Here is a 20,727-nt window from a genome sequence, read left to right as displayed (position 1 = left end):
CCCTGTGAAATAATTGGATGTTGTAAAAACATGTAGAATATGAGAGGACGTCCACCCTGCTTTGAAACAACAGCGATCCAGCAGCATCAGTGGGAGAGCAGCTCCTACCTGCCCTCTGACGTCAATATCAGCGTATTTGTTGAGCAGAGCTCGGACGATCTCCACATGACCTCCTCTCACCGCCCCGATCAGCACCGTCTCGCCGTTCTGAAGGACAGGCACAATAGGAAAACAAACTATTTCCAGCCTGCTTACTGAACAGATACAGTGAGCTGGTCGGGACCTGCAGCAGCATGTCTCACCCTGTCGGGGTTGTTGACGTAAGTGCCGGCATCCAGCAGGTCCTGCACGATCTCCGTGTGCCCCTCCTTGGCAGCGATGGCCAGCGCTGTGTTTCCATCCTTATCGGTCATGTTAACGTTTGGGCTCCTCTTCAGCACCTCCTTCACAACCTCTGTGTAGCCTCCTTTCACCGCCACGATCAGAGCAGTCATCGAGTTCTGTGGAAACAATTTATTGGTTCAACTCAGTGATCCTTTAGTTCTGTTACAATATGTTTTTAAAACTGATAAGTCATGATATCTTTTAGTCGGTGTCCTGAAGCAACATGAACACTAATCAATTGAAAATAAATATTTTATTCTTGCAAAAGTTGTACACAAAAGGAACACAGATCAAATAGCATACAGGTTAAAACATCTATATGACAGGATAAAGTTAAATACGTAATTTTACATTTTATTATCAAATATGTATTTTTGATCTGACCCACAAACACCCCAGACAAAATGAGGGTGCTTGTGGCCTCTATATTAAACTGACAGCAAACCCTCCCATGAACAGTGTCGTGTCTTCTTCATGTTGACAATGACTCATAGCTATGTTGGACCGCCGCTGCGAGCAGCTTTCTTACCGCTCCTTCCTGATCCACATCAGCTCCATTGGACAGGAGGTGCATCACGCTCTCATAGTGGCCCTTCCTGGAGGCCCAGATCAGAGGAGTGGTGCCATACTGTGAACAAACAGTTCATATTAAGGAGCACATGAGATACGAATACTTCAGAAAAGAACCCGTAGTAGACCTATGATCATGAAGGACCCACAGGCTACGTTGTGGAGGTGATTAAACAGGAGTAGCTGATGAACATCTGTCAGTGCGGAGTTACCTTGTCCGAGCAGTTGACCTTGGCTCCATGCTGCAGCAGGAGATCCACAATCTCTGCGTGGCCTCGACCTGCCGCCCAGATAATGGGATAGACGCTGTACTGTGGGGGCAGAAGACAGCGGTGAAGGAACTAGTGATGGATGTCAGACCTTTAAGCCCCTTCACATGACTGAAAGAGCAGGCGAAGGGCGGGATTATGTTCAACACAACCGTTTCTGCAGTTTTACCTTTCAATGCAAAGCAGCAGTATATTTCTTCAAGTCTTTTAGACAGGTTTAACATTTAAAATAGATGAGCAGGAAAACAATTGGGCAGTCCTTGAGTCTTCTTTCAGACTTTCTCCCCACATAACAAGAAGAGATGTTTCTGCAGCTGCTTCATTACCTTTCAAGGCCTCAGTCCTCCTTTCTTCATATCTCTTCTGTGTCATACATAAACCTCCCGCTTACACAATAACACCATCAAATAAAACCTATAAAATGGGAAAGTGAGTACTTGAGGCATGTCGTCCAATCTCTAACACAGGCTTAGTACCTGTCCAGTGATGTTGGGGTTTGCTCCTTTTTCCAGGAGCAGCTGGGCCACTTCTGTTCGACCTTTATATGCTGCCCACATGATTGCAGTCCATCCTCCCTGAGGGGAAAAGAGTCAGGTTTGTCAGAAATGTACATATGGTGAAGGGGATGCCATAGAATCTGTTGAGGAGACATAAACAGCCCTGAAAATAGAATCTGCAATTCAAGATGTTTCGGTACAAAGCAGAACAGGACAAATCAGTGCAGGTTCTAGTAGAGGAAGATGTGCTATTTCCAGATGACGTGACACTATTTCCAGCAAGCGTCACACAGCATGGTTTATTCTAATCCCACTGTGATGACTGGCTGTGAATGGAGCAGTTTAGACACACACACCCCGACCAGCAGTGACTCAGATCAGCTCTTGAGTCACTTCCAGAAAATCACAGAGGTAGACGACTTACAGTCTCTGTGTGTGTGTGTGTGTGTGTGTGTGTGTGTGTGTGTGTGTGTGTGTGTGTGTGTGTGTGTGTGTGTGTGTGTGTGTGTGTGTGTGTGTGTGTGTGTGTGTGTGTGTGTGTGTGTGTGTGTGTGTGTGTGTGTGTGTGTGTGTGTGTGTGTGTGTGTGTGTGTGTGTGTGTGTGTGTGTGAGATCACTCAGGAGAAACATGTTGAGGCCATTACAAACGGTCTATTTCTGACGCCGTATGGTGAAACAGGGTCCATCATAGCCGCAGATATTCAGTGAATGTGCCTCAGCTGTGTGAGTCGTGTAGAGAAATGCTGCTCCTGGGTACAGATGTGAGTCTCCCTGCCTCCGACATGCGATCACATGATTGGATCAGATCATTGGTCCGTGCCGAGACGGGCAGAGCCCAGTAAATGGGATTAAAACTGCAGAGGAGCCATCACACAGAAAGTAATTTGATTTTCCCACATGATGGATCGTCCTGTTCAGCCAGCCCATGGAAGCACCACGGCAGATTAAAACAGGATGAACGCGAAAGAAAAGATCATCGATAAAAGATTTTAAAAAAAACTGTGCTAAACATTTCGAGCACATTCTCTTTGTTCCATGTTATTTGTCTTTTTTCTATATAAGCAGGTTATAAAGTCATCCTGCGAATACATCACCACAGTTTGTTTGTTTTTTTAACCAAATACCTGTGGGTGGGGAAAAGAAATAAGGATAATAACGTTTTTCTGAATGCGTATTAATAATGTTCTAATGCGCGTGTAGGCTATACTTGTAATGTGTATTGTAATACTGTGTTCCTGCAGATGGAAACTAGCAACAGCTAAATCTGGGACATAGCAGCTTTTCTTCAAGATTAATGTATTAATGTATACATGGTCCCTGACAAAGAAACTAAACTGAGATAGTGTGGAACAGAAGTAGGATAAATTAACAAAACACAGCTTATATACTTTAATAGATACTACATTCACCAAAACTGTAGTTTATGTTGCATTAATAAAAACTATTGGCGACTACGGCGGCATTTCAAAATATGAGAATATAAAGGAAAAGTTAATTTTCCCATGAAACAGTGAAACTTCCAGATATATTCTGCATTTATAAAAGGTTTTTTTTTCTTTTGACAAGAGGCCACATTTATCACAAAGAAAATGTTTAAATGCTTAAAACTTTCATTTTTACATTATGGATTTGGAAAATACTGAAAACCTTTCAATAGGATTCCATTTTTTAAACGCATCTGTGTAGTTTTAAATTAATTATGCTCAGTAGTAAACAGGATTACAGTATTTCAGTCTTCGGCACGAGCATAGAAATAAATATAAACAAAGACGACAAATATGTTTCCATGATTTCATTAAAATTGTAAATATGTCCATGTATTTCTAAGTGTCTGTTAATATATCTTAAGATTTCTTTGGTATATTTTTGATCATTTTAGCTCATTAGTCATGAAAATCAGAAATATAGTGTACAAAAATATCAGAATAATTAATGAGCTTGTTTTTTGTTTATCTCAGCGTAAGAAGGATGCTTTTAGCGGCTCGTGGGGTCCTCACCATGTCTCTGTGTTCCAGGTTTGCATTGTTCTCCAGCAGCTCCTTCACCACCTCGATGTGTCCCTCCTTAGCGGCTGAGATCAGCGCCGTCCAGCAGTCCTGCACACAGAGACACGTTACAGCCCAGACCACCATCACACTCCTCATCCACTCACCAAGACATCGAGGGGCCTGGTCAGAACGCCGCACCTACCAAATGATCGTACCAGGTGCTCATGGGAACACGGGTTGATGCAGCAGAGCCACAAAATAAAGTGAAGGAAAGAAAAGTTCCTCCAGTTGAAGTTTCTCCTCTCCTGTGAAACTGGTGGGTGTGTGTGTGTGCGTGCATGTGTATGCGTGTGTGTGTAATGGCAGGGTACAGGTACGTGACATGTTAATGAGAGGTGTGTGAGCATGCATGCGTGCACCCTGGTGGGAGGCGAGTGTGCATGCGTGCGTGAGTGTGTGTGTGCGTGTGTGGGGGGCGGGGCTGCGGAGACGCAGGGTGTTGGCCGGTCGGTGGATCCTGTCATTTAGTCCAAAAAGCGAAGGTAAACGTGTGTGAGAGGCTGTGATTACGGCTCACGATGAGCTGGTAATGGTTGAGGACTAAGCCTGAGGGTGGTGAGTTCAGCAGGATGGAACCAAGGACCCAGTGGATGATGGGAATGAAACAACCGCATTGTTTTTCACCTTCACTCGCCCGGGGTGTGTGTGTGTGTGTGTGTGTGTGTGTGTGTGTGTGTGTGTGTGTGTGTGTGTGTGCGCATTTGAGACTTACAACATCGTCCAGGTTGACGTTGGCTCCTCTCCTGATGAGCTCCTGTAAGATCTCCAGATTTCCCTGCTCTGCTGCCACCATGAGGGGAGTCTGTCCAATCTGAAACCAGCACACAAGAACGCCGCCAAACGTTTCATCACACCAACAAGGCAGCAAACAGCATTTTTTTTTTCTTCAACTCTGATAGCACTCCAATGAAGAACTCAGTATCTACTCAGAATTATACTTTAGATGTTGTCAGATGAATTTAGATATCTACAAGCTTACATTATTAGACAATAGGACTAATAACAATTTTTTGTTATATATAGATACATAAACATAAATAAATAAAAGGATAATTCTGTATTACACAACAGCAAATCTCATTAAGGCCCTAGTGTGTGTGTGTAAACATTGAGTTGCTGAGTGAGGTGCGGTCACATTTGTCTCTTCTTGTTGCTTTACATATTTGAACCCCAGAGTCTTGGATGGGAAGTGTTTTAACATGAGCCTGGACACTTATTTTTTAAAATCCTCTGACATATTCTTCGTTTCTGGGCCTGTTGTCTAAGAAAAACCTGTCGAATGATGGAAAAGGGGGGTGGGCTAAGTGCTACACCTGAAATACCGAGCATGGACGTCAGCTCCGGCTCCAGAGAACGAGGTATTGTTCAAGCCCTGGACAGAATAATTGATAATGTTACTAAAGTAATCGACACCGTCCTGGAAGCCATTACAGAAGAGACCTCACAGCTACAGGCAGTCGCCGCCCGAGTGGGCGAGGCAGGAAAGCAGATTGCTGACGTGGAGGCTGCGGCAACATCATCAGAAGCGAAGTTACCGTCTCGAGAAGCAAGTGCATGAGATGCAGGAACACACATGAACAATCTCAACAACCAAGGTTGCAGGTGTAATATGTGTATAGTTCGCTTTTGACTACTTAAAGGCGCAGCTGAGGAAAATGAACATGACCTCCGTGTTACTGTACCCAGTTAGTCTGAAGGTGACGGTGACGGTGAACGGGACCTAGAGGAGATCTGACACCCTGAAAGAAGCCGCTACACGTCTACATTCACTGGAACAGGGACATGAAGGCTTTTTGTTCCCTGATTTCATACTTAAACATTATGTAAGTATGTTCTGATTGTTCTGTGTCTGTGCACAAATAAATGTGCATCCAACATTTTATGTTTCTGCATTTCTCCCTACAGCAGTTGCGATGTTGAGCGTTGCTCCTATTGGTGATTGAGCTATGACTCCATCCGGAGTAGTCCTAGATCACCGCAAACAGGCAGGATCAGCACATTTTAATTGGGGCTCACCGTGGGCGAGACCGGAAATATTTTGGGATATGGCCATTATCACTCAGGACTTGGTCCGGGACCAATAAATACTCTTTACTGACATCGCAAATAGTGTGGATCGGGACCGATTACATGTCCAAGACAAAAAAAAGTCAGTCCTGACCCGCTCTGTTTGTCACATGCTTCAGACATCCATGTGAAAGACAGTTTAGAAATGAAAAATAACAAATTAAACACATTCATTAGGACCTGCCATTCCTCACTGATCCACTAGGTGGAGACAATACTGAGAGCTGAACAGAAGATGGCAGCAATACTTGATAGGAAGCGGCTTTAGAAGTAGTTCATGAAAACATGCACAAAGAAGGCTGTAAAAACAGATGAAGCCACAGATTTCTGTCTCATGTCCTGGATTCACTAAAATTACTACGCAATGAGAAAGCAAAGCTAACGTAGGTACGTGAGGAAATATGCAAAATCGCTTAAACATCGATACATTTAAGGAAGAATTATATTGATACAGAAAAATTTGTATCAGGATATACTTTTTAAACAGTAGGGGGCGCTCTGCTTTTAACTTCACTAATTTGATGGCATCATGTCGCTTCTACTAGTACCTAAGGTACTAGCAGAAATGACTACAAGTGCCTAAGTACCTGCTCGTAGTACCAAAGGGGCCTTTTTTCTTGCGTGGAAACACACCGCGTCTGAAAATCCCATGCCTGGCTGGCGTGTCACTCGAGGGGCCAGGAGCCGGTGTCTGGACAGACTCATCGCTCTATCAATAACTACACAACTATCCTGCCTGCCGGTGGTTCAACAAAAGCATTCTGAAAACATTTAGAGAGAAATATGCTGTGCAGTTTCATAATCTTCCTCCACAGAGGCAGGTGACTGACTGTTCAGCCACTTCTGTCCCAAGTGAAAGAAGGTTGTTTTGGGTTTTTTTTAACCGCAGAGAACATTGTGATTGTTCAGCTTCCCTCTGACAATGCAGATCTGATGATATTGCTCAAGAAAACACTGAAACTCCTGAACCAGGAACAAAGCTGCACTGGTGTTATTTTAAGAGGATTACCTTATTTGTAATTTACTTTATTCATTTTCAAACATTTATTAATTTTAAGGCTTTTTCCGTCTCACGTTTTGCAAGGAAATTAATGAAAAATAAAGTGTGTCACATTGTTTGATTGTTATCTCAAAATGAAGTGGGACTACTTTGTTTCTAAGAAAAGATAATCATGGGAATACTGTATGTCTATTTTCTTTCAAAATTTCATGAAGAATTGAAATAAAACAATAAACATTTTGACTTGAATCTAGTTTTCTTAAAAATTGAGATCTGAATCGATTCACAGGTTGCGTGTATACTTACGTCCCTGTCGCTAACGATAATCTCAAAAACACTTCAACTGTTACTTTGACCGATAGCTGCTACTTTGTTAGCGACAATGCTACAGTTTCCATTTATTATCTTTGCTGTAAAGTTAGCTTTTGATTAGCAAACCTGATCATCTGTGCACACAATATAGATAAAATAGATCTATAGAATATAGAACAGATAGATGGGAATTTCAATGGACAACAGCTTGGTATGATCATTTAACAATGATCAACGTTAAAACTTGGCATTAGATCGGCGTTTGATTCCGAGTGGTGGTGCCGAGGCCGTCTTACGTCGCTCCTGCTGTCCACGTCTCTGAACTTGTCCAGATGTGCTTTGATGGCTGCCAGGTTCTCCTCCTCCACGTAGCTGAAGAGACTCTGGACGGCCAGAGAGGTCATCTTCAGGGAGGTGGTGGTGTCCATGGCTGACTGCTGATGGCGGTCCACCACTGCAGGGCCACAGAGAAACGCATATCAGTGTCTGAGGCAGAGACATGAGGTTGAGCTACAAAGAGACGGACAGCGAAGAGGGTGTGGTGTCCTGGTGGCAAACCGACTAAACCCAAACGAACCAGCAACAAACAGGCTGGATGCTCAATGAGGAAGCAGTAAACGTGTGCAGATAAACACATAAAGGTTTTGTTCTGGTGTTTAAAAGAGCAGCTCCATTTAGTTATTCATTATTTATACGTAGAAGTGTGTCTGCACTTGTGTTCACTCTCACTTAAACACACTTTCACACAGTAATGCTGCGCGACATCAAATGCGAGTGTATTGCAGCAGCAACATCCTGTATCTTTTACACCGAGTTTCCAAACATGGATCTGCTCGTTCCAGGGAGCTGAGAGGAGCTCGTCAGTCTGCCCAACATGTCTGCTCATGTGGAAACTGGAGCTCGGCTCCACGTGCTCACTATAATAACCCACAACAATTCTTCGCCAAGTCGTTAAAGTCAATGAAGACAGACAAAGGTCTTTAAACTTTGGTTCTTTGACCCAACAATGACGAGGACAATCGGTGCGCTGAGCCGAGAGCTCTAATTATATCAGTGCAGAGCTGCAGGACTGTCGTCCGCCTCAAAGACAGAACGACGGTCTGAACTTCTAATACACAAAAACTACATCAGGTTTCATGGATGAAACGGAAAACCCATTTTAATGTGTCTTAGCTTCTGTAGCTTGTTTTACAGAATTTAGCATCTTGAGCTATCTTAGCTGTTTTTGCATTTTTTAGTTATTTGAACCATTTTATAGGTTTTTGAGGTTTTTTTTCTTTTTTTTACCTTTTTGAATGGTTTTCATTGTTTTAGCTTTTATCACAATTTAGAGCAACTCTTGCCGTTTTGATTATTTTAAACACGTTTTGTTTTTGAACTTAGTGGTTTTTACTTTGTTTGGCATTTTTAAACCATTTTAGCTTTATTTTAGCTGGCTGATCATTTACATCCATTAACACTGTTTTACCTTTTTTACCCGTTTCTAATGGTTTTAGCAATAAACCAATTCCTGTTCATTTGAGCTATTTTGCCTATTAAAGCCTAATTGAACAGTCCTTTTTAGAACAGAATGCTTTGTGAGTGTAACAGAAACAAAACTATGTTTTTGTGTCAGTGGAACAGAAACACGACTAAGAGACATTTTAAGTTAAAAGCATCTGCCCAGCACAATATGATTTATGCTTTTAGCCCATGGCAACAACCATTAGCATTAGTTTTATAGTTTCTGGAGAAGTGTGTGTGTTGTGGTGTTTGAGAGGGAGAAAGCCTCTTTGTGTGTTGAGCCAATCGATGAAAATCTCATTAATGATTCATTAAGTCTCGTCCATCATGGTCACACTCACTTCCTACCTCAGAAACATACAATTAATCAGCTGCTTCTATCTCCTGCAGGAGCAGCCCAGCGACGCTTTTCACATAATAAATACCAAACATATCGATCAATATCTCACCCAGTAAACATGGAAATGTCTCGTCTCACTGAAGCAAACGGATCATCACATACAGAGCAGAAAGTCTTCTACCACAATACTGAGTGACCATATCACATATCTGGGTAATGTGATCTTCATGTGGAGGTGTATCATGTACGCCAACATCCAGAGTTAAAGTTTACAATGTTCATTAAACTCTCTACACGCACACTGACCACACATTCACATCGACACGGTGGGCGGGGCTCTATTGCAGTCGGGCTCCATCTGATTGGTCGGATCTGAAGAACGACTTGAAACAATTGATCACAGCAGAGATTTTAAATGGTGCATGTTGATATGGTGATGAAGTTGTTTGTGTACAGCCCCCGTCCTCGCCCCTCTTCTCCGAGACTGCGTGAAGTGGAAGTCAGGGAAAATCCTTTGTTTACAGTGAGATAGGAGCCTGTTGACACACCCTCCTCAGCACAATGGGAGCCAATCAACACACACATCTCCACAACACACCTCGGGCACAGTAAAACCCAGCAGACACAAAAGAAATACTCAATCAGTGAAGATTAACCACCAAACAGGAGGAATCTCAAAAAAAAAAAAAAAAAAAACACAAAAAAGCTTCAGAATTAAAAAGCTTACCTTGGTGCGCAGTCAAACTGTGTTCAGCTCTGATTCTTTACTCACACACACACTCTAAACACACACTGCCGGGCTCTGCTCAGCATCCTCCTTTTACTATCAGCTGAATATTAGATGAGGGGGCCGGCCCACGCCCATCTCTTCCAACACAATAGGCGCACACACACGCCCAGATCTCCATTCACCACACACAGCGGCTTGGCAGCAACACGCTGAGATAAAAGGATAATGGAGACAATTAAGACCTGGGGGCAAATTTGTATGGCTCTGTTTTATGAGCGAAGCAATAAAGTTACAGTTGGTTGGCATTAATGAAACCGCTACGAATCACAGCATTTTAATCTGTAAAAATAATGGATTCAACTATGAAACCTTTTTCACATTTGGCTTTATGTTAAAATAAACATGGGCATGTTTACAGATACATTTGTATTTGGTGAATGACTGAATGTAACTGTGATGGAGTCGCGTGCGTCCCTAGAGTCTTAAAAGCAGACACCATCAAACGCCCCCACACCCAGCCCCCCAATGAAACCACTCTAATAGAGTAACCCAGCAGTCTGCAACCTTTGTGACCATGAGAGCCATTTTGACAATTTTACAACAAATAAAATTTGCCTGGAACCAAAAAACAAAAAAAAAAATCCAAAATGAAGAAAAAATAGAAGAAAAAAAAAAGCTATACAAAAAAAAACTGAGGTTGTATTCATGAATCATGTCGTAGGTACATTTAAGTATACTTAATTCATTTGTAGCTTTTGTAGCCATTTTTACAGATGTTTCCTTTTTTTCTGAAGAGAAAATATGTACTAGGTATTTTAATTTGAATATTTTCCTGTAATTTTTAATTTTTTTGTAGTTTTTGTTATATTATTTAGCTATTTTAGCCATTCTTACTGTTTTGCCTTCTTTTTTGCCGGAGATGAGACCATTTTTGAAACTCAGTGTGGATTGCAAATAAAACAAGAAAATTCCATAGGGATGTTTTGTGTGCCCGCCTCTCGCTGCTGACATCTTTTGATCTCAGCGTCTCAATGGCAACATACGATGACCTCCTCTGATGTTCATTGGTCTCCTCTCATCTCCTCCATGAGGTGCCTCTCCCATCCACTTTGTATGGGACTTTTCGTTTTTGGCTTTTTTTTGAGATTTATTCATAAACGGTTAGCAGAATGTTAACGAAAGTCATAGCAACATATTCCCGGACGTTCCACATGTTTTGATGTGCGATCAGCGTCTGTGGTCCCAACGTTGCGGGATCTCCGTTGATCTTCTTTCCTCTCCTCCATGAGACGCCTCTCCCATCCACTTTGTATGAGGCCCTTTCTTTTTTTCAGTTTTTTGTAATTCTTGGTTGGCTGAATCATTAATGAAAGTTGTAGCAATCTATTCCTGAATGTTCTGCATATTTTGATGTTTGATCAGAAAAAAAAACGGCGGGAAAAAAACCCATTTAGAATAATAAAATTAAACAGCCGCCTACGATAGTACTCTTTATGTCTTGCCACTAAGGCATGCACAAGAATAATGAAAAAGAAATGTTTATTTACCAATGATAATATAAACCAGTAGAAGCAAATAGAGAAAAGGTAAAACTGTTGAAATGGCTACAAATGCTGAAAAAAGCTGAAAATGGTTTAAAAACATAAAGCAGGTCAAATGGATATGAAAAGATAAAATAGCTAAATATAAAATAGCAAAAAAGGATAAATATATTTCCTGTTCGGAATTGTAGTTAAGAAATCTGAGAAATGCAGCATCATAGTTTTTGTGATACTAACAAAACTTTATATACAACTTTATGAGCTGCATTTGTGTATTTTATCTGGTTTGCCGTGTTGAACTGTCTCTGTTGGTAAAAGGCTGCAGACTACTGGAGCTGTGGAAAGCAGGAGATATTAGGTTAAAAAAAAAAAATTAACTTTCAGAGGGTGTCTGTGCTGTTACATGAACCCTCTTAAAGGCAGATGGTGGTGAAGCGGATCTCTAATTTTAACCAGTCAGCTCCTCATGGCCTGTCATGTGGGTCTGAAACTGCTTACTGGAGCTTGAAAACAGCAGCAGTGTGGAAAAGCTGCAGAAGCATGAAGGCAGTTTCTGTTGTTTTACTTCAGTCTGGATCTCAGATTAGAGAGTGGCGGGGTATGGGGGGGGGGATGGGGAGTTTTTCTGAACACTGAGTGGAGTTCTTTTCCAGGAATCAGTCCCGGGTTACAGCAGCTGCAGCAGGGTAAACTAGGAGCAGCAGGATATTTTGTTTTTATCTACTAAAGCAGCCAAATGAGGACGCATGAAGCCCAGATAAGCATCTGTATGACCCACAGTCACATGTGAGCAGTCAGACAGGGGAACGGGCTGCTGTGGAGGAGGATGAAGCCTGGATGTTCCAGTCAGAGAGTTTTCTCTTGTTTACTGTGATCACCAGGAAGCAACAACAAACTCCCAGCGGCTAGCCGGCTAATATTAGCACAGCGCGAGCGCCTCAACAGGTCCGCTGACTTTGAGCACCTCAGAGAGGCTCAAACATCACCGGAGAACATCTGCAGACGACTTACCGTGACTGAGCTGCTCCTGAAACGTCTGTAGTTTACCTCTGGTCCGTTCACTGCGGAAAAAAGCGCAGTTTTCGCCGCACTTTAAGTCATAATGTCTGCAAGCTGCTGTTTGACAGCACGACGTTAACCTGCTCCAGCAGTTACTCAAGCCCCGCCCCTTTTCTGACCAGGCCCCGCCCCTTGGACACGTAACAGATGGGGAGGGGCGGGGCACCCTCTCCCCTCTAGTCATTTTGACTAGTTTACTTATAGCTGTTTGTCTTTTTTACATTTTCTATTAATTTTCAGTACCGCAGCCCCTTTTTTTTATTTGAGCCGGTTTGTAATTTCAACAATCTTACGTTTTAAGACCAAAAATTTATTCAAATTTTTATTTTTATTTATTTTTATCTTTTAAAATAAACAATAAAAATGTTTAGCCTTCTTAGCCCTGGTAGTCTTTTTTATTTTTTCAACTGTTTTAACTGTTTCACTTTTGTAGATTTTAGTCATTGTTTTATTTTTTGACCATTGTAGATATTATGCTCTTTTTCCCTTTTTAGTCCTCTTGTAATTTTATCTATCTTGACCTGTTTTTTACACGTTTTGCTGCTTTTTTAAAAAAAATACCTTGTGCTATAAAGTTGTCTTAGCCATTTGACTGTAATGAATCATCTCAAATCAGCTCCAGAAATAGAAACACAGCACTCCTTCCACATCATGTGTTGGTGATGATCATCTAATAATACAGAACAGGAAGTTAGAAGAGAACAAGGTTTCAAAACGTAGCAAACTATTTTGATTTGCTTGTTTAGTTTCAGTGGATACCAGTAGAATGGTGGCAGGATCATCATATATTCATGTGATTGTTTAGGCAATGGGAATGTTCCCTGTTTGAGTCCCAGCAAGCTGTGCTGAGTTTGTATGTTCTCCTTATGTATGCCTTAAGTTTCAGTGCAACAACGAAATTTTGACTTTCCTGTGTGATCTCCTCTGATCTCCCCCATGAGGTGCCTCTCGTCTCCACTTTGTATGAGACATTTTTTGGCAGTTTTTGGGATTATTCAGAAACGGTTAGCTGAATTGTAAACAAAAGCCATAGCAACCATTCCCAAACGTTCCACCAAAAAAACCCCAGTAGAAACATAATGATAAAATTAAACATCTGCCTAGCATAGTAATCTTTGCGCCAAGAAATAGCACTATTAATGCTCTCCAAACTTCACACATCTGGACTTCCTAGCAGCAAAAGCACCTATGGTTTGATCAAATTAAATGTGTTTCGACGCTTCCTGATTAATCCTCATAAATGTCCGTCCATTGAAGCATTCCTGAGACATTGTAGATCTCCAATCTGTTTTAATGAGCTTGAGTTTGGAGAAGCTTGTCTCAGCAGATGACACAGTCACTTGAGGCGTGACAGTGATTCTTATATTGGATCATACATTCTTTAGGTTTCTCTCCTCCAGATAAACCAAAACTTCAGGTGCTGTCATTTTGAGTTTGGGCCAAGGTCGAAAAGATTTGCATTTCCACAATCAGTTCTCCCACAACTAAGTCCGACTTATCTCCAAAGGTCAGGGTGTCGGTCAGTTCATCAGCTTGTTTCCCACGCTCGTCAGGCGGCTGATCAGAGAAATCTATGAGGACACTAAACTTATCGGCAGTGTCACTCATTATTTCTGTTCTCTCGCTCAGTGATGAAAGGCACACATCAACAACGGCATTGAAAAAAGAAACTTCCATTCGCAGCAACCACATTCATCTCCTCAGACATTTCCTCTGCAGAGGACTGGGCATCAGCAAAGCAAATGTGTCTGTAGCTGACCAGAGAGACCTCAGCTTTTTTCTGATGGACCACAGCTACAACCGTGCGCTATATCCTACTGACTGCAGCAGTTTTTTAACATTCTGGACTTTTGTTAGAATATCATACCAGACAACAGTGCAAATGCAGAAGTGGTATGAACCAACCTCTCTGGCACCTTACAGCAATCACATTGTTAACTCAGCTCCCCCACATAAGGCGTCTGCGCAGGATTTCAACGTTGTGTACACATGCTTTAAAAAATAAAATGAATAGATGAAATCCTTTGGGTGGGGGCAGATAAAAAGGAGAAAAACAGTTTCTGCAGGAAGCCAAAGTAGCCAGTTGCATGTGCAGAGCTCTGTGCTGAAACAACTAGATTAACAGTGTGCACTCCACGTGACACAAATAATGATCTCGGGGTCATTTGCTGTAGTCTGGCTTGGACTCCCTTTTTCTTTCCCTTCATGTTTACTCCATCATCATACGACGGCTCTCGACAGTCTTCAGATGGGATCTGTAGGCTCTTGGAGTCTCCTTGAGGGCTGAGAGTCTTTCTCCAGAGGTCTCTTCTCCCTCAAAATGCTCTTTTATTTGTTTTCCAATCTTCAACTGAAATAATTCTAATGGTTATGGGTTAGTACTCCTTGTGGCTCAAATCTGGAGACCAGTCTAAAATTATAGAAAAGCATTTGGATTTGGACTCTCTGACTTCAGACACAATACAGACTCCAAAATTACATTCTTTGTGGCGTATGCAATTTGGCGCCCCCTCCAGCAGATGGCGCCCTCGGTTTTGTGTGTGTGTGTGTGTGTGTGTGTGTGTGTGTGTGTGTGTGTGTGTGTGTGTGTGTGTGTGTGTGTGTGTGTGTGTGTGTGTGTGTGTGTGTGTGTGTGTGTGTGTGTGTGTGTGTGAATCAAGTAATATCAACTACGTGTGTTTTTAGACAAAAACGTGTGAACACTTGAAAAAAAAATCTACAAAAACCTAAAAGTTGAAATGTTTCAGAAAAATTAGACCTATTCTAAAATGTGTTTCAATCAGACAGTAAAAATTCCCAAAGCATATTTTTCTTTTAAAATTTTTGTCACAATAAACAACACGACTTTCTGTTTTTTTTGTAGTTTCTCTTGGGACCAGATGTCTTCTGGTGGTCCGACCCCTCAGTGTGACACAGGGGGTACTCAGTGACTGGATTTCTTTCATCCCTGCAATTAGAATGTCTTCAAACACACATGAACAAAAACCCAGCATATTTTAGTCAATGGATAAATAGAGGTAGAATTTGTGCATATTCACCGATTCAGCATTTGTTTTGAATTCAGCATTAAATGTTTAAAATAGAAGCGTCAGTTCAAACAGCTTGTGATTAACAGACAGTATTTCATTAATCAGTTCTTTTCAATGGTGAGTGATGATTAGGAAGCACAATAACGACACGCTCGCTCCATCAGTTTGGGGGCATTTAGACTGAAAAACTACATTTTGGATGATTATCTGTCTAAATGTGCCACATGAGTTCTGCAGCCTTCAACATACAGATTCAACGTCACAGTTTGAACTTTGATGTGAATTATCTTCCAGCACTGCATCACTGTCCTCTGGTTTTGCTGTTCTTATTAAAACAATTTCATACCCAGTAAATACACCCAAAACAGCAATTATCTTTAATCAAACATTTACACCGAGACATTGTTTTGGTCACCCTATTGGATGCAGGCCCTGGTCTACGTGCTTCATCACTGTGTCAGTATCCTCGGTGTACTTGAGCACAACTTCAGTGACAGAGCCTGAAAAGCTGTAAAAATCTTATTGATAAAATAAAGAAAATACTCAGTACTCTTCGCAAAAAGGACTCTATGTACCATAAATCAAAGTTACCTGTATAAAATATGTCTTTATTTCAAACATACAAATATAAAAAAGAAAGAAGAAACATGAATAAAACAAAAAAACACAAAAAACAAAGTTCACTTAATCTACATTTGCATGAACAAAAAGGAGTAGGAAGAAGTAAAAACATATTTACTTCTACCCCCATTTCTCAAGCAATAGTTTCTAAGAATAAAAATAGTTATTTTGTGAATAAATGTGTGTAAATCAGGCCTTTATTCTAATAAAATAATTACTAAAACACAGGGGGAAAGGATTAATTGAAAATGTGGTAGTTTTATTTGATTCGTAGCAGATTCCATTATATTGTGTAAAGTGTCTTTGGTTAGAAGTTTGATAACGATCTCAAAAAAGTACAAATAAATGTTACTAATATAAAGTAATATATTTCTAATACTTCCTCCCTTTAAGTGAGACACAGACTTCACTTCTGTGGAGTTTGATAAAAGAAATAAACTCTTGAAATGAAGTGTGAGTGTGAAGTATAAAACTATGGAAAATATCCAGTGAGGTGAGACAGGAAACAATAAAGAAAGCCTCGACATGACGTTAGTGTTTAAAAATAATTTCTCTTTATTTTGCCACATAAATCAGAATCTTAATGAACTGTTATACAAATCTTTCAATAAATTTCCTTCTGACACAAAAAAATAACCATCATGTTACACAGGCGTGCGCACGCACGCACGCACGCACGCACACACGCGCAGGCCCACGTGCACGCAAACAAACACACAGAAAAACAAAAATGCGCCGTTCATGATTTGGCACTTTGGACACATGGAGCAGTTTGCATTGATCTGCTGGTTCGGGGGCCATGCAGTGCAAGAATCGCCGTGTTTGTAGAATGACGTCCCTTTTCTGTGAAGGTGGGCCGCCCTCACGCACACAGCGCCCAGGCTACAAGTAGAGTCAACTCCAGATCACATCAACATGTACGGGTCACATGAATACTGGTACACACACACACACACACACACACACACACACACTCAAACATACACAGGCACACACACACACACAGTTATGGCAGGAATATGCAAATGTTAGAAAGTTCTACAAAGAAATGAAAGAGCTCACCTCTGCTGCTTCACTTTACAGAACACAAATTCATGTCAGTGTCGGATTTTCAGGAAAATAACTTTAAAGTGTGGTGATACTGTGAGCGGTAAACCCAGAGCGGGGCGTTCGTCTGCAGCGGAGATATCAAAGTGTTCTTTCACTGCGGTTTAAGTAAACAGAGAGGTTTCTTTCGGAGCTCAGAAACGCAGCGGAGAGGCAGTTTCTGCTCCCACGTCTTGTCAAACAGAGCCGTCAAACTCAGTCCAGGGACAACGCCTGATCGCTGGAGAGGCCGGATCAGTAACACGACAGTGTAACAACGTCAGAATACACATTTAGCTCCAGAGGAGTTCCCTAATGCTAATGTCAGCGATTAGTTTTCACTGATCTCTCAGCTGCAGGTGGGTTGTGCTCCGTCTACTTTTCCAAAACAAAAGTACAGAAATTAGCAACAGCAGTAACTTTAAATGAGAAAAATCCCAGGCCCGGTTTTCTTTCATACGCCACAGAGTCCTCCTGCGGAGGCCTGATGTTTGACAGTCCTGTTGTGAAAGTGTGACGTGGATGATGAAGGTGAGGAACCAGTGTGTCTTCCACCATACAGTAAATGCACCCTGAAACGTCCCTAATCTAACATCAAGTGCACACGACATGAAATCTTTTGTACGTCACCATGTCGCGCGAAGAGGCAGACCGGCTGGTTCGTAGCCTGAACCAACGGGTGAATGTGTGCACTCTGATTTCTCCTCTTACATTCGACTGGCTTGTGAAAGCTATGGCTGCTAAACCCTCCTTTTGAGGTCTGAACAGAAAGCTCGTGGGAAGAGACTTCTGCTGCAGGACGATGACTTTGACTGTACAGGTATTCGACTCGGACATAAATAACCCACGGTGTTTCCCTACACTATTAAAATTATTTTACTTTTTATTCATCGTTTTTGGAAACTCGTATTACAGAAGCAACAGAGGAATCTGGTAGTGTGAATAATATGAGCAGATTGAACAGAAAACACACCTCGGAACCCCACAAATTAAACAAAAAAAAAAAAGGGAGCAGACTCAGGTGTTCTCAAAAAGTGTGGGGAGACGAGTCCCCCCCCCCCCCCGAGCCTGGACCGTCCGACCCACCCAACTCTGAATGCTGGATTCCCCACTGCGTTCACATTTTACCACATTAATAAATAACGACTGTTGAGATTAAAAGGCAATAAAACTCTTCTTGTGCAAGTTAGAAGCTTTTCATTTGAAAGATCTGCCAAGTCTTCATATATAGACTGCAACTGTTGTTACACCTCAAACAAATTCAGCCATAAAATATGTATTTTGTTGAGATTATTTACTTTTAGCTTCCAATTTATTCTTTAAATCTTGGGGACCCCCCTCGTTTCTCTGAGGGCCTCTGGTGGGCACCAACCCCACGCATTGAGAACCGCTGGTCGAACTCGTGAAAAATGAACTCCCTTTGAAACACACGTTAATCCGACGAGTCCCATTTGTCAGAAAAAAAGCAGCAGATATTAAAAAAAAAAAAGAAGAAGAAAGAAGAGAACTCCATCCTCAAGTGCGTCTTTCACACTTCTCACTGGTGGAGATGGACCGCCCCACCCTCACCCCCACCCCTTCACCCACCCAGAGTCAATGCATCACAGAAAAAAAAAAAAGGAAGGATTTGAAATAGTGTCGTCGTCACAAACATCTAAATACAAAAACAGGTACAGTGTGGATTCTTCGAGTTAAAAAAGACATAGAAATCAAAGAACATTTGGAGGATCCTAAGGCCTGTTTGAAATTGGCAGCTGATGATAAAGGTTAATGTTTGTTTTACATGTACACATATTCTGATGCCACCTGACAGAGGCTTGTATCCAGACAATGACAAAAACCCTCCACATACTACACCTTCGCTGCTCCGCCGAGGACCTGCAGCGCCACCTGCTGAGTACATCGAGGGTTTAAGGCAGCTTGGAAGTCTTGGTTTTCACTAACCACTGCCGCTCTTTAGTTGACACCATGGCCGTAGCTTGATCGTGGTCTCTTATCCGTGTCGGAAGTGCGGTGGTCCTTGCTACTGGAAGTTTGGACGAGACGGAGACTTGTGGTTTGTGTCTGATCGGATTCTCGGAGATATTTGGTTCGTGGTCAGGTAAACAGACTCGACACGCTCCCGCTCGTCTCAGTGTTTCTGCTGCTGACCGCTGGCCTCATGTGGCCTTGTCCTTCTGGTTGCAGTTGTTGTCTGTGCTGTTGTGGTCCGCCTGGTGGTCCTTCTGGGGCGCGTCCTGCTGCTCTTTGGGCTGCCGGCGTCTCGATCTGACGGGCAGCACCAGAACCACCAGCAGACACACCAGGTGTAGGCAGAAGTACCAGGACCTGCAGAGAGGAGCTCAGTTTAACCAGCACATTGAAGCAGACGCTTTTAAATGAGCTGCTACAGACTCCTACACACCAAGACCAGGACCAGCACATAACTTCTATATAGAACCACCATATAACTTCTATGTCTATAGAAACACCAAATAAATTCTATATAGAACCACCAAATAACTTCTACGTATATCAAACCACCAAATAACTTCTACATATATAGAACCACCAAATAACTTGTACGTCTATACGTAGAACAAACAAATAACTTCTATGTAAATAGAAGCACCAAATAACTTCTATATAAAACCACCAAACGCCTTGTATATAGAACCACCAAATAACTTCTACGCATATAGAACCACCAAATAACTTCTATATAGAACCACCAAATAACTTCTATATAGAACCACCGAATAACTTCTACGTATATAGAACCACCAAATAACTTCTATATAGAACCACCAAATAACTTCTACGCATATAGAACCACCAAATAACTTCTATATAGAACCACCGAATAACTTCTACGTATATAGAACCACTAAATAAGTTCTATATAGAACCACCAAATAACTTCTATATTGAACCAATAAAATAACTTCTATATAGAACCACCAAATAACTTCTATATTGAACCAATAAAATAACTTCTATATAGAACCAACAAATAACTTCTATATAGAACCAACAAACTTCCTGTGGGCTCACCACCTCCAGGAAGGTTCTTAATCGGTGCGATGTGATCTGGATGACGGTGCTCAGACTGCCACCCCCGCGACCCGGAAACGGATAAGCGGGAGAAGATGGATGGATGGATGGATAGAATCAGCAAATAACTACAACTCAGACATTTTCCCTCAGGACTCTGGACAGTTAAACAAAAACTAATTACAATAAATTCAGACTTTTTCCGCCCTGAAATCTGGACTTTTCTCAGAATTCATAAGTTTTCTCTCTAAATCGTCTTGAGTAACGTTAATATTTATCTCCCGACTTTGCTAAGCAACCAGGAAGTTTTCCAAACTGTGGCCTGCAAGCCAACTGAGGTCCACGATCCACATTTAATGATCCCACAGCAAATTAAAAAATGATGCAGGAAAATGAGCAACACATGAAAGCTGCAGGTTTTAACACTGTCTTGAACAAAATAAAACTAAAGTCACTTGTACGGAATCCACGTCTGTAAATCACCTTTAATAACTTTGATGATTGCTTCACTAAGTTTAGTAGCTTTTTGCAGCAATTCATCCAAATAAAATCTATTTAAAACATATCCAACCTTCAAAGTAAATATATCAGTTTGCAAACTTTTAACAAACTGATGCTGTAAAATATGTTGTGATCAA

General features: G+C 41.6%; 2 protein-coding genes across 4 annotated transcripts in view; both read right to left on the bottom strand.

The window, feature by feature from the left end:
• kidins220a (kinase D-interacting substrate 220a) overlaps positions 1–12,419 on the bottom strand; it is a 60,759-nt gene extending 48,340 nt beyond the window's left edge. Inside the window, exons 1-9 of the mRNA XM_080479710.1 lie at positions 12,273–12,419; positions 7,444–7,601; positions 4,481–4,579; positions 3,718–3,816; positions 1,700–1,798; positions 1,167–1,265; positions 914–1,012; positions 303–500; positions 109–207 (exon numbers count right to left, since the gene is read on the bottom strand). Of these exons, the coding sequence (XP_080335836.1) occupies positions 109–207; positions 303–500; positions 914–1,012; positions 1,167–1,265; positions 1,700–1,798; positions 3,718–3,816; positions 4,481–4,579; positions 7,444–7,575 (924 nt within the window). The 5' untranslated portion in view covers positions 7,576–7,601; positions 12,273–12,419. The remainder of the gene's footprint in view (positions 1–108; positions 208–302; positions 501–913; positions 1,013–1,166; positions 1,266–1,699; positions 1,799–3,717; positions 3,817–4,480; positions 4,580–7,443; positions 7,602–12,272) is intronic.
• Positions 12,420–16,507: 4,088 nt separating this feature from the next.
• mboat2a (membrane bound O-acyltransferase domain containing 2a) overlaps positions 16,508–20,727 on the bottom strand; it is a 56,736-nt gene continuing 52,516 nt past the window's right edge. For all 3 annotated transcript variants that reach the window (XM_080479707.1, XM_080479709.1, XM_080479708.1), the window contains one exon: positions 16,508–19,384. In XM_080479707.1, the coding sequence (XP_080335833.1) occupies positions 19,216–19,384 (169 nt within the window). In that variant the 3' untranslated portion in view covers positions 16,508–19,215. The remainder of the gene's footprint in view (positions 19,385–20,727) is intronic.

Source organism: Lipophrys pholis, assembly GCF_963383615.2.
Source record: "Lipophrys pholis genome assembly, chromosome: 14".
Classification (NCBI taxonomy): domain Eukaryota; kingdom Metazoa; phylum Chordata; class Actinopteri; order Blenniiformes; family Blenniidae; genus Lipophrys; species Lipophrys pholis.
This window is presented reverse-complemented; position numbering and strand designations above follow the sequence as displayed.